Genomic DNA, 13,269 nt, shown 5'->3' with positions numbered 1-13,269 from the left:
AGATATTTGTATTCCACAACTTTTGGGAGGACAGAGCAGTATTTATCAAGGGAAGCACTGGGGACTGGTGTATGTTCCAAGAAAAAAGCAACTTAAAATCTGAAGTCTTCATTTTGCATTTTCAATTATGGACTTGGTACTGCAGAGATAAGCCTTTACCATTCTTGTTTTAATTATTCATGACATTTTCAAGGATTGCTGCAGGCACAATGTTCAGGCTGTAATTTTTTTAATAGATTTTCCCGTTTTTTCTTTTTTCGAACTTCAATCGGGAAGTAAAACCAGAGATCTGTAATACCTGAATTTTAGTGTTAAGTGACTTGACAGGGAGCTTCTGCTTTGAGGTGAGCAGAGAAATGAGTTTGTTGTAATTCAGTAACAAGTGGCTCTGCTCAGGTGGGGTTATGTCCATGGAAGAAGCTGCCGGAGGCAAGGAGGAGAGGATGTACGACACAACTATTGCCCATAGAGGCTGGTTTGAGCTTTGATGCATTTCCCTGGTTCAGATAAAGGCTGACACAGTAGCTCTGCGTCATGTGAGGGAATCCATAGTGCTTGGATGGAATTACAACAGTTGGAATGCCTCAGAAGTGCTCTGAGGACTCACCAGTGGCTGTATCAGTGTGGGAACAGGGTTGTGTAGAGAGATCAGTCCCCTTCTTCTGTGTGACTGCTGAGGGGCTGGGCTCCCTTCTGTATCAGTACACACACAGTAATTAGGGACAGGAAGAATTTCATCCTTTAAAACACCAGATTTGAGTACAGATTGAGACATCAGATACTTGACTGGGACATGAGTGTTCACCCACATGGCTGCTGCTTCATTCTGCTTCTGTACCAGTAAATGGGAGGCAGTTTGTAATAATCCTGCTCTGATCTCTGGAAATGTGACACTGAAGCAACAGTTGCATCTTAAAGCACCTTTATTTTGTGTCACATTAGTGTTAAATGGTTGTTGCCTGTCTGGGCACCAACACAGTCCAATCTTCCAGGGTTTTCAGGTCCTGAGTAGATTTTTTCAAGGTTTGACTCTTTCATAGAATCATAGAATGGCCTGGCTGAGAAGAGACTTTAAATCTCATCTCATTCCAGCCCTCTGCCATGGGCAGGGACACCTTTCACTATCCCAGGTTGCTCCAAGCCCTGTCCTCCAGGGATGGGGCATCCATGGAACTCCTCTTTGATAACACAGCTGTTCAGTTCCCTGAGTTGCTGGTAAGATTATGTCATCTGGCTGCCATCCTTCTCGTCCCTGGTTAGTGTCCCTGGAACCACCTCAAGTTGAAAAGAAAACCAAAATTAACAGCCCTTGTGTTTTATGGTTGCCTCAGTGGAAACTTATCTGCTCCAGCACAGAGCTGACATTGTCCCTCTGCTCTCTTCCAGATATTTGCTGTTCTATCACAAACAGTTCCTGGAGTATGAATAGCCTTACCCAGCAGCTTGTCAGATATAAACAAGGAAGAAACAGCGCAAGCCTTCTGAATCGACACACAAACCTACCTGAAATGAAAAGACCCATTACAAACCAACTCGCACTGAGCTGTAACAGGACCTACTTGACACTGACTCACAGCCTGGAGAGTGAGAAATGAACAATGTCCGACGTGTGTGCGGTCCCACAAGGACAGAAAGGGGGAAAAGAGGCTGCAGTCAGTCACTTAACAGAGGAAATATAACATGAAAGGAATGCTCTGGGTGGGGGAAATGGGAGCAGAGGAGTCCGGGCACTGGTACATCTCCTGTGTTCCTCCAAAATGTGTGTGGGAAGGCAAAGGGTTCTACCCTCATCTCCATAAAGCATCTTCTCCATTTGGTGCTTCAGCTCCAACGACCAATCATATAACAGTTAAAATTAAAAATCCAAACCCATTTTTTTATGCATATGGGTCTGAAAGCAGTAGAGTGGAGGAGGAGGGGATGAGACAACTAAAGGACTTTGCAAGTATCTTTTTATTTGTGAATTTTAGTTATTAAATAAATACAGTATGAAACTATTAGGCTCTTTTGATTCCAACAACCGTAAAAGAAATCCTGGATTGTGGAACTGAAGCTGCAGTACTCAGACAGGTTTTCAAGCGTGCCTGCTTGCACAGGTAATGTTCAATGCCATCGGACTGCTCATCGAAAGCATCAGCACAGATTCTGTTGTTTGAGCCCTTTTTGTTTTGTTTTCTATAAATAGCTATTTTCTTAATTTTTTTCCTTTTATTCCCTTTTTTCACAAGAATGAAATTCATAAATGCAACCATCAGTAAAAATGAATGAATTGGCGTGTTTATACTGTAAGAGTGGTCTTGGTTCTTTTTGGTTTGTTTTTTTTTTTTTTTTTAATCTTGTGAATAAGTTTGAATTTCTCAAAAGCGCTTGTTTTGTTGTTGCTGTTTTGGTTTGTTTTTTTTCCTCTGCTGCCTTCCAAAGGTGGATTTATATATATCTGACACTTGAGAGAACCTCAGTCGTGAAAAATGTACCATCTGTTGGGAACGGTCGCTGCTGGGGCAGCTTTGAGCGATGGATCTGCTGCTATTGAGCCCTTCTGCAGTGCTCTAAGTAAACAACACATTTTCCTGGTATGTGCTAGGCTGGTATTGGTTCCTTGTATCCTCCCACATGGATTAACTCTTCACGTGCTCTTCTCCTCTTGCAGAGGCACAGCCTGTGTGTTGGTGTTCTCAGCTTGCAGCTCTGGGGCCTTTCCTCCCCCTCCATCACTGTGTCAAGGTACCAGCAGGAGCTGCTCGTGCTGGATCTCACTCTCAGGAGCTTGGGCTGGGGGTTGGAATAGCAGCCTGGGAGAGAAAGCCTTCAGAACAGAGCTGGAAGAGCAAAAATAGCTTCATCTCCCTTGTGGAGAGGGCGAAGTGTCAGTTGGGCACTGTGTAAATTGGTGTCAGACCAAAAGTCACAGAATGGTTTGGGTTGGACTTTCAGGATCATCTAATTGCACCCCCTGCCATGGGCAGGGACACCTTCCTCTATCCCAGGTTGCTCCAAGCCCCGTCCAACTTCCCCTTGGATACTTCAGGGATGGGGCAGCCACAGCTTCTCTGATCTGTAACCTCTGCACAAACCCCCAGCCAGCCATTCCTTGGCTTTGCCAGTGTGGAAAAGCAGGGAGGGATCTAATCCTTTAGGAAAGAGGTACAGGTTTCTGACCTACCTGAGACACAGTCTGAAAAACAGAAAAATAGGAAAATAAGGGAATTGAGTATGATTGGTTTTTAAATGAGCATCTTAAAAGAGCACCTGAACAGAAAGACGGTGGAATTCTTGATTTGCACACAGACTGGAAGAGTCCGAGGAGCTTTTGTACATCAAGAGGTTGCTGTGACAGGGCAGGGAGGAAGAAAGGACAAGTTGAAGCACCTTGAATCAGGCCCAGGAGGTTGGGTGTGGTGTGGGGGTGCCCCGGTGCTGCCGAGGCCATCGCGTTCCACGTCGCGCTGGGGTAATTTCCATTTGTACTTGGTGCCTCCCGGTTTAACCTGAGCATTCCTGCCTGCAGTGAAGCACGGCTGGGGACCTGCGGCCGCCTGGCGCTCCCGCAGGAGAGGAGAGGGGCCCCTCCTTCCCCCCGAGCCGAGCACGGGACCGTGCGGATGCCGTGCGACGCTTGCTGCTACCTCTTAATAATGCAGCAGGCTTGCGGAGGGAGGCAGCTCCCAGCCTCTCGCCATTCCCAGGGCTGCTGCATTGGCATTCCCGCTTGGATGAGGAGTGCCACCGCGCGGCAGGCGGCCGGCGAGCGTGAGGATGACTCCGGCGGTGCCTTCGCTTTGTGGCGCCGAGGTCTGAGCCTTTGGCTGCCCTTCTAATGAATTCTGTTTTCCACAGCACACGCTCAGCCGGCGGAGCTGCTGCAGCCGGCTTTGTTAAGCCTTCAGGAACAAATTGTTTAGAGACGAGGCAGCCGTATAAATCACCCTTAATTTTTCCTCCCCGCCCATCTGGTGGAGAGGGCTCTGCTCTGTGCGGCTGCACCGGCGCAGATGGTTCTCGGGGGGAGCTTTCAGGGCTCTCTTTCTGGTTTCAAAAGCAGAATTCCTGGGGTATTAAAAACTCTATTATTCTTTTCTTCCCCCCCCCCCCTCTCCCGCTTGCCATCCCACCCCTCCCGCGTCCCTGCCCGAATCACACCAGGTTCTATTTCCAGCACTAGTAAATCCATGCCGGTTCTGAGAGGAGAGGACAGCATTTTCCCTCTTCCAATAAAAATGGAAGAGCAGCTGCTGGCGTACGAGCAGCGCTACCCCTTACGCTGCTTGTTCTTAAACGCAGCCTTCTCTCCCCCTCCATCTCTTCAGCAGCAGCCAGGCAGCTCAGGCACTGAATAATTCCCGGCAGAACCAGGAGGTTTCTCCGTGGAACTCCCTCGACATCGCCTGTAGGAAAACGCCGGCCACGGAACACCCGAAGGGCGGGTGAAGCGAAGCCTCCCTGATGTGCTGACAGCCAGCAGTGACAGGCTGCCTCCTCCACCGGTGACAGCTCCTCATCCCAGGGAGCAGTTTGGGCTTGACTTGTTTATTTTGAGGTACATTTTCTATCAGCACAGCTGGATCTGTTGGGAGGAGGCATTTGCAGAAATGACTGGAAACAAAGACTGGTGGGGCGATGTAGGGTCACAGTGGGGTGTGTTCTGTTACCTGCCAGCAGTGAACACGGCTCTACAGGGGACACAAAAATAGCCAGAAAGTGGTTTTAGCTACATTTTCATGTCACTTAGCCCCTCGAGTAGAGATAAAGCTTTGCCTGATGCTGGTGCCTGATGCAAAAAGCAGAAATATGAGAATTGGTTAAACCTTGGGTGTGGGCTCTTGCTCAGAATCAGTGCCCTTAATTCCACATGGTTTGATTCGTCCCATCTGGAATTGCTTGTGTCCTGTACATACAGTGTTCCTCTGATATTGGCTGGCCAGTGGCTGTAAAATGTGATACCAAATCCATTGATTCCTCTTGGTCCTCCAGCTAAGGGTGTTTGTTATTTTCCTGCTGATTTGTTCGACTTGCTCTGTGTTACCTTTTCTCTGCCACTAACTGTAGTTACATTCCCACAATGAGGGGAGGGTGAGGAATGCTTCCCTCTTGTGTATTGGGCCTGGAGGGAAGGATTTGGCTTCTGATGAGTGCTTTCCCCAATTTTTGAGACACCACGTGGTGACAGGAGGAACAGCCCTGTCCCAACCCTGGCTTTGCCTAGGTGTGAGAAGGTGAGTGCTCCTGGGCCAGCTGGGGCACACGGTGGTGCCACACGGGGTGAGCTCCTGCTCTCACTGGCACAGACACGGCCCTAAAGTCCTTCTTATTTGAATAATTGATGCCTCTTGATCCTCCAGAGATGCCCTAATTGCAAAACTGGTGGCACGTGTTCAGTTAATTCTGTCCTGTTCTTAAATAAGGTTCTGAATCTCTCTATAAATACCATGGCAGGGGGTTCCTGGAGGTGACACTTGAAGGTCTGTAGGGCACCAGAGCTGGACTGGATCCACGTGTCCCCGGGAGCTCCCTGCTGGAAAGCAGCAGCCTGGTGAGGCACTGGCTGCTGCTGAGGGTTTTCCTGCTCCTGAAGTGCCTGTCCTCGCTGGGAAGCACTTGGGCAGAGGGGGCACAGAGCTGAGGGCATTCCCAGCCCTGGTGCTAGTGGAGGATGTGCTGGTGCTGCCCCAAGGTAAGTGCAGAACCTTTCACCTGGAGCACAGATTCCAGGGCTGGAGCCCCTGACATAAACAGGATGTGGAACTGCAGAGAGAGTCCACAGGGCTGCTCCGAGGGCTGGAGCCCCTCTGCCATGGAGCCAGGCTGGGAGAGCTGGGGGTGTTCACCTGGAGAAGAGGAAGCTCCAGGGAGACCTCAGAGCCCCTTCCAGTGCCTAAAGGGGCTCCAGGAGAGCTGGAGAGGGGCTTTGGATAAGGGCATAGGGTAACAGGACAAGGGGGAATGGCTTCACACTGCCAGAGGGCAGGGTTAGATGGGATATTGGGAAGAAATTCCTCCCTGTGAGGGTGGGGAGGCCCTGGCACAGGTTGCCCAGAGAAGCTGTGGCTGCCCCATCCCTGGAAGTGTCCAAGGCCAGGTTGGACAGGGCTTGGAACAACCTGGGATAGTGGAAGGTGTCCCTGCCCATGGCAGGGGATTGGAATGTGATGATTTTTTGAGATCACTTCCAACCCAAACTATTCTGGGATTCTCCCTGCCGAGTCTGAGCATGTTTCTGGGAAGGGAAACCCAGAGCAGGAAAAGAAGTGGGGCTGACGGTGCTGGGGGGCCCCACCTGAGGGAGATCAGAGCCCCAGTGAGGGTGGGGGACCCGGTGTTGTAGGAAGGCAGAGGAAGCAGGAGATGGAGCAGGAGAGGAGGGTGAGGAGAAGCCAAGGGGCTTTGGAGGTCTGAGCATGAACAGGAGTCTGAGAACAGAGCAGGAGCAGAGCAAGAATGCAAAGGGAGGCTGAAGGATGTAGGAGATGAATGGCAGAGCAAGAGATGGTGGGAGGACAAGAAAGAAGCTGAGCTGGAACAGCAACCGAGAGACTAAGGAAGCTGAGGGAGAGATTAAGCTGTGCCAGGGTGCAGAATAAGGAAGAGCTGAGGCTGAGCAGGGGTGGAGGCCAAAGTGAATTCTGGGGCTGAAAGACTTTTGGAGGTCTAGAGGAATTGGGTTGCCAATGATGCCACAGGATTTGGGGCCATGGTGTTGGAGACTGTGGGAGCTGAGGCTGTGGGGCAGGAGACCACAGGAACTGGTCTCCACAGGAGACCACTGGAAACCACAGGAACCCACAGCAGGAGTCCAGAGGGCATTGGAACAGATTCCACAGGAGGGAGCAGAGGCCATGGAAGATGCTGCTGTGGAGGTGGAGGGGAAGCTGTTGATGTGAGAGGGGAGGCCAAGATAGTCCCCAGGTTTACTGGGATGTAGAGAAGGTTTGGAAGTTGGGAGACCCATCCACTGTGGAAGCTGGAAGAGTGGGAGGTGACCAGAGTGAGAGGCTCAACCTCCCAGATGATGTCTTTTAATGATAAGAAAGTATTTACATTTAAAGAGATATATAATGTAGAAGGGACATAATCTGTTAGAACTCTGCTTGTGTTTTCTCCAGCTGTCTGCTTTCCCAGCACAAATTTGTGCATGTATTGACTTACGTTTATTCTTCCGAGTTTGAAGCTCTAGTCTGAGACAGTGGAAGGGACAGGCTCCTACCAGGAGCAATTCCTTACCAAACAAAAAATTCCTACAGTCTCCTTTAGTGGAAATGAGAACTTCAAGTTACACATTGAAACCCCTATTTTTCTGTGGTAGCTTTCAAAGCCAGGTCAGATAAAAATATACTCTCAAAGCAGCTTTATCTCCAGCTGATTCCTCACTTTTACCAGCTCTTCAGGATAACCCAGGTCAGATATACATAAATCCAGTTTTGTAGAAAGATCGCAGCCTTGGATGAGTTTTCATATTTAAACCCAATTCCATTGAGGATTTTGGTGCCTGTCCCAGCTCCTCGTGTGCAGCATCATGCCCTGTCATGAGACAAAGCCTCGCCATCGCCCTTGGCTGTGCTGGAAGCTGACAGTGGAGCTTCCCACACTGGGTCCTTATAAGTTTCACCAGTGAATCCTTGGATCCAGTTCCATGTTTGAGATGTTTACAGAGCTGCTGCAACTTGTTCTGGTATGTGATGGACTCTCCAAGCAGGGAGAGGTGAGCTCTCCATGGGGACCAGTGGGCACCACAGCCTGTTCCTTTGCAGGGATGCTGGGGGTGGAACCAGGATGAAAAGCCCCCATGAGACATCCCCGATGGCTGGGATGCACTGAGGTCAAGTTGGAGGATGAAGTCAGATGCTGCTACATGGGAAGGGACTTCTTTCACTGGGAGTGCACAAGAACAATGGGAATTTAATTTCCTGAGTGGAAGCAAACAGCTCTGTGCAACCTCCAGTCCTGTCTGTATCCTACAGCCCTTGGCACAGCCGGGGCTGGGTAGAGGCTGTTCCAGTCACTGGCAACAAGAGGGTGAAGCAGCTTTGGTTTGGAGGCAGAGGGAGCATCCCTCCATTGTGATCCCGTGCTGGAACATCCACTGTGGTCACACCATGGGTGTCTTCTCCTGGGAAGGAGAACAGATGATTTTGAAGTGGCCGTCGTCAGGGCTGGGAATGGCCCCAGCGCTTCCCATGCTGCAGATCCCGGTGAAGGAGGGAGCAGCCCTTTCCCCAGCGTGACAGGAGGTGCTGTGGCAGGACTTGGTCTCTTGTACAGCAGAGCTGTGTCCAGGGAAGCAGAAGCCACAGGTTTCCACTGGCTCTGGGATTCTGATGCCGATGAATCCATCACCAACGCTGCCAGCTTCCACCAGCCGATCTGCAAATAAACTGTGCGGCAGCTGAGGGGGTTTAGAGCAGCTTTTACCTGAGGAATGCTCTGAAGTGCTGCACTAGAGCCTGTGAAAAGCTGGTCCTGGAACAGGAGAGGACATCCAGCTCCCAGCATGGATTCGCTGCATCACCTAAAACACCCAGAAAATCTCTCCAAACCTGGTGGCTTCCCTTAAAAATGACCCTTTGATCCCCATGTCCTTCAGCAAAGCAGACAGGAATGGCTTGAGTGACAGTCCTGGGAGTGACTCCAGGTGTGACATTGGTTCATGGGCTCTTCCTCTGTGATTTTTGATATTCATGGCTTTGAGGTGGATGTATGTAAAGAAGGATGTGTGTGATGTGTGTGAAGAAATAGGTAAGTAGGCAATTTTTCTTTGGAAAGGCAGGAGAGAATAAAAGGAGGAAGAATAAAAACACCTTTTCCATGTTGAATTTCTCCACATTATCCTTTCTTCTTTTCTCCTTAACACAAGGACTTGTGAAGCTCCTCTGGCTCCAGAACTAAAACTGGGGTTTTCTGGGACAGGTGTTTATTTTGGAGGAGGATTGGCTTTTTGCCCCTCAGCCTCTGGATGGAGACTGGAGAGGTGCTGGCTATGGAGCCCTGCCCAGCAGCGGGAAGCAAAGAGTGACTGAGGAGGGGGCTATGGTGGAGAATCGAGCACAAGGGTCCAGTCCTGCCCCTCTTCCAGGCTCAGACTGAACCACATCATTGTCTTTGCTTTTCCTCCCTCCCCTGTCAGGAACTGGCTTTGCTTTCTGCCCCTCCAGCAGTGCCTGCCAGTGTGAGCCTGCCCCCCACAAGCTCCCCACCCTCTCCCAGTGCCCCCAGTGCTGCCAGCACCCACCTTTGGCAGGGTCCTCCCTGCAGTGGCAGGTCCCAGCGCTGGCTTGGCAGGAGACCCCCTCTCCCTTCCTGCGCAGGTGAGTCCAGCCCAGGAGCAGGGAGCAGATGAGGGTGCAGAGGCAGAGCCCCAGCAGCAGGTACAGCACCAGCCACGGGTCCTGCTCCGCACATGCCTTCTGCTCCAGCACGGCCGCCGGCCCCGGAGGGGTGGCTGTGGGGCAGGAGAGATGGGGGAGTTCAGACACCTCTGGGGTGGCTTTCTGATAGGGAAAGAGCTGACAGCACCTGTGCCCTCCCCTGGGAAAGAATTTCACAGCAGCTCTGTATCCCCTCTGTTCACCTGCACTTCTCTTTCGTGGTGAGGTAGAGGAGATCCCTTCCCACACCCCATTCACACCCTCCCCTATCTCCAGGGATCGTCTCAACCCCAGTGTAGGACTTGTAGATCTTGAGGATCTACCTGTCCCCTTGTATTCCCCCTCCCCGAGGGCTGGGGGCAGCTCAGCCAGGTGGGATCCACAGCTGCCAATTCTGCTCTGGCTGGGGGAGCTGCCCAACCTGTAAAACACCAGCACACAACAGGGAAAAGCTACTCTAGGATGGAGAAAATGGGAAAGAGATGCCCTGGCTGCTTTTCCCCAGCCCCAGTGAAATGGCAGCCTTCAAAAGTGCAGTCCCCTGGGATGAAGGAGTTGGGTTTGGTGGCCCTTCCCCAACTCACGCTCGCAGGACAGGGCGCATTCCTTGGGGTGCTGCCCACACACCAAGCTGCACTTGATGCAGTTCTTCACAAGATCATCGTAGTAAAATCCGGGTCTCTTGTTGCAATCCATGGCCTCTGCGGGAGGTGAGGGAGATGAACACGGTGTCCTCAGCACATCCCTCCACCACCCCGCGCCCAGATTCATGAGAGGATGAGCCCAGCTCTCTGCTCTGACAGGCACAGGGTGAGACCTGCCCACTGCTGTAGGCATTGACAGCCTCTGCAGGGCTGGCAGGATCCACGGGACTTGGGATGGCGTTTGGCTGGAGAGCTGGGAAAAGGCATCTGCTGGCAGCTGCTCAGGGCGGGGACGTTCTCCGCCAGCCAGAGGCAGCTGTACTCACCTGGGAGCTCCTGGCTGCTGCTCTCAGAGCTGCTGCTGCTGCTGCCCTGGGGCTTGCATGGCTCTTTGCGACGCACCAAAACCTGCCTCAGCAGCAGCTCGGGATGCCAGGAATGGCATCGCCTGTCCTCAACGAGGAGATGTTCCCTTGTGGCTACTGAATGAACCCTGGGACGGCGTTAAGTCACCTCAGCCTGTGACTCATGGCAGGGCACTGGCGCGGGGTTTGCGTGCAAAGTTTCTCTCTCCCCTTTCCTTTTCCCCACCTGTTTTCAGGACATCTCAGTGCCTGTCCCAGGTCGGGGGTTTACCATTACCCACATCCACTGAACGTGGTGGCTCCCCAGCCCTGCCTTTGGAGGGTGGGGTGGCCCCAATAGGGGACGTGAGTGTTGGTGTAGCCTTGTGACCCCAGAAGGGAGCACTGCAGAGGTGCAGGTGCTTGATCCTGGTCTCGCTCCTGAGCTGTTCCCAGCCCCAGCCCATCCATGGGAAGCTGTCAGGAATCCCCCTGTGTTTTTGGCTTGAAGCTCTGCGAAGCTGAGCTGGCTCAGAGCCTGCCCTTGGGCTCATCCTGGGGTCTGATCCTCCCTCCCAGCTTTGCTCCATCCCTGACTCTTCCATCCAGGGACACCCCAGCACTCACCACACACAGCATCACACCTCCTGGCCGGGTGCTGGCTGCACACGAGGCTGCAGGGGATGCACTGGGAAACGAGGGTGTCCCAGTACTCCTGGTCGGTGCAGTTGTTCATGGCATCCTGCCCCACACGTGTCCCATCCATGGCTGCAGAGCAGAGGCACAGGTAGGTACGGGGTGGCCGCCACGGGGCTGCTCTGCAGCCACCTCATCCCTTTCTAGGGCTGGGACCCCTTGCAGGGAGATCCCAGCTGTGCCTCAGCCCCCTCTGATCCCAGGCTTGGGCAAGAGCCCACGGCCAAATCTGCTCTTCAAACTGCTTGTGTGTCCTGTGCCACTCCCAGGGGACACACGGGGAGCCCACCCTGTCTTAGAGGTGCCCAGAGGGTCTGGGCATCCCTGTGCCTCCCAGTGGGAGCACAAGCACTGGGGACCAGTCCTGTCTTTACAGTCTTTTCTGAAAATACCAGAAACACGACCTTGTGTGTCATTCCTGACATCTCTCTTGGGTGTTCTGGTGTCATAGTGAAACCCAAGCTGATGTATAAGACACGTCAAAGCAACAGAAAGAGGGAAATCTCCCCAGGAGACCTTAGGCACCAGTTTAACCAGTGCCAGCTGGAGGTGGACGTGCTCTTGTCCCTGTCATGGGCTGCTTGTCCCATCCTCTGCTGCCCCGGCGCTCCCAGTGCCCGTGTGCACAGGAGCAGTCCTCAGCAGCGCAAAAATCTGCTCGAAAACTTACACTTTGAAGAATTAGCTGGCTAATAAGAGCTCCTATGTTGTGCCACACGTGGTGTCTGCGGCCAGCGCGATGGAGCAGCTGCAGGAAGCTGTAACCCAGCACGAGGGTGGCCGTGGTGGAAACGTGCCCTTTGCTGCCTGAGAGGGCTCCCGGGAGCCACATCCCTCCCCAGATCCGTGCCTGGAGCCGCAGCTGTTTCCTGCACGGGTGGGAGATGCTGGTGCTGACGGGAACCAAGGGTTTAAAACTCCCCGAAGCCGCAGTGCCGGCCTCTGTGTGCCCAAAGGCTGAGCTGCTGCTTTGGCAAAGCCAAACCCTTGATTTTTATCCAGAATATCCCCTGCACTCTGCCAGGATCTCTCCTCTCTCTCCAGGACTTGGGAGTGTGCAGAGATTGGGTACTTTGCACGTCGGCTGTGCCACTGCCCACCCAGCACCTTCCCTGCAGAGGGGCTGAGGATGGGCTGGGTCCTACCTGGGGCAGCACACGTGAAATTCTCCCATTCCCAGGGAAAAATCCTCTCTGCACTGGGATGCTGGCCTGGCACTCCCAGTTGTTCAATTAACATTGCTGTAAAATTAAATAATTACTTTCTGTCGAGCTGACTGGAGATATCCCCAGGGCAAAGCGAGGCTCAGGCCATCGCTCTCCTCAAATGCTCTTGGAAGAAACTTTGTACCCAGAGAAGCCCCCCAGGGGGGCAGGAAGCCCTTGGGGGTTACTGCAAGCCCTGGGGATGGCAGGGAGCTGAGCCATCCTTGACCAGGGTGGGGTTTCCCATGGGATAATTGTATGGGAAGCAGAGATCTGGGGCTGTGTTAAAGCCAAGGCTGCAGCCTAGGGACCTCCTTCCCTGATGCTATGAGGGCACGTCCAAGGAGATGTTTGGCCTCATCTAGGACAGATCCTCCCCTCCTCGGGGAGCCCAAGGTACGTGTGGTACTCCCAGCACAGGGCAGCCAGACTTCCCAGCCGAGGGTTTTCCAGGAGAAACAGGTGAATCTTCCTCTGCCTCTCACCCACCAGGACCAGCACCCCGAATTCCCCCAATGACCCCTCATGCCAAGCTTTAAGTGACCATAGGACAAGGGGGGAGGGCTTTAAGCTGGAGGAGGGTAGATTTAGATTAGTTATCAGGAAAACATCCTTTCCTGTGAGGGTGGTGAGGCCCTGGCACAGGTTGCCCAGAGAAGCTGTGGCTGCCCCATCCTGGGAAGTGTCCAAGGCCAGGTTGGATGAGGCTTGGAGCAACCTGGGATAGTGGAAGGTGTCCCTGCCCATGGCAGGGGGTTGGAACTGGATGAGAATTAAGCTCCCTACCAACCCAAACCATTCTGTAATTCCCTCTCCAGTCCCACAGCACTGACCACCAGCAGCAGGGTGGGAGCCCTGAGCAGACCCTCCACTCCCTGCTGGCACTGGGAGAGTGACCAAGCCCCAAGCCCTGGCACAGACAAGCCCCTCACCCCATCTCCCCCTGCAGCCTCTCCATGGGGTAACTCACGTCTGACTCTCCGTCGGTGTCTACTCGCCCTCGGCTCCTGCCATGGCCCCA

General features: G+C 52.9%; 2 protein-coding genes across 3 annotated transcripts in view; one reads left to right on the top strand and one right to left on the bottom strand.

Annotated features, from left to right (window-relative positions):
• USP22 (ubiquitin specific peptidase 22) overlaps positions 1 to 2,289 on the top strand; it is a 95,923-nt gene extending 93,634 nt beyond the window's left edge. For both annotated transcript variants that reach the window (XM_069029645.1, XM_069029644.1), the window contains one exon: positions 1,387 to 2,289. In XM_069029645.1, the coding sequence (XP_068885746.1) occupies positions 1,387 to 1,429 (43 nt within the window). In that variant the 3' untranslated portion in view covers positions 1,430 to 2,289. The remainder of the gene's footprint in view (positions 1 to 1,386) is intronic.
• A 5,794-nt stretch (positions 2,290 to 8,083) lies between these two features.
• On the bottom strand, positions 8,084 to 11,113 carry TNFRSF13B (TNF receptor superfamily member 13B). The gene is made up of 4 exons (XM_069030332.1): positions 10,975 to 11,113; positions 9,944 to 10,060; positions 9,224 to 9,433; positions 8,084 to 8,358 (listed from the first exon to the last, which is right to left on the bottom strand). The coding sequence occupies exons 1-4, from the start codon at positions 11,111 to 11,113 to the stop codon at positions 8,084 to 8,086; spliced, it is 741 nt and encodes a 246-aa protein (XP_068886433.1).
• Between the last annotated feature and the right edge of the window lie 2,156 nt (positions 11,114 to 13,269).

Source organism: Aphelocoma coerulescens, chromosome 14 (genome assembly GCF_041296385.1).
Source record: "Aphelocoma coerulescens isolate FSJ_1873_10779 chromosome 14, UR_Acoe_1.0, whole genome shotgun sequence".
NCBI classification, from domain to species: domain Eukaryota; kingdom Metazoa; phylum Chordata; class Aves; order Passeriformes; family Corvidae; genus Aphelocoma; species Aphelocoma coerulescens.
Note: the sequence above shows the minus strand (reverse complement) of the source record. Positions and strands in the feature narration are given on the sequence as shown.

Coding starts and splice junctions, on each gene's coding strand:
- TNFRSF13B (XM_069030332.1), bottom strand. CDS start 11,113: ATGGATGGGACACGTGTGGGGCAGGATGCCATGAACAACTGCACCGAC. Junction 10,061..10,974: donor GAGGTGTGATGCTGTGTGTG/GTGAGTGCTGGG, acceptor CACCTCCCGCAG/AGGCCATGGATTGCAACAAG. Junction 8,359..9,223: donor CAGGGAGGACCCTGCCAAAG/GTGGGTGCTGGC, acceptor GTTTATTTGCAG/ATCGGCTGGTGGAAGCTGGC.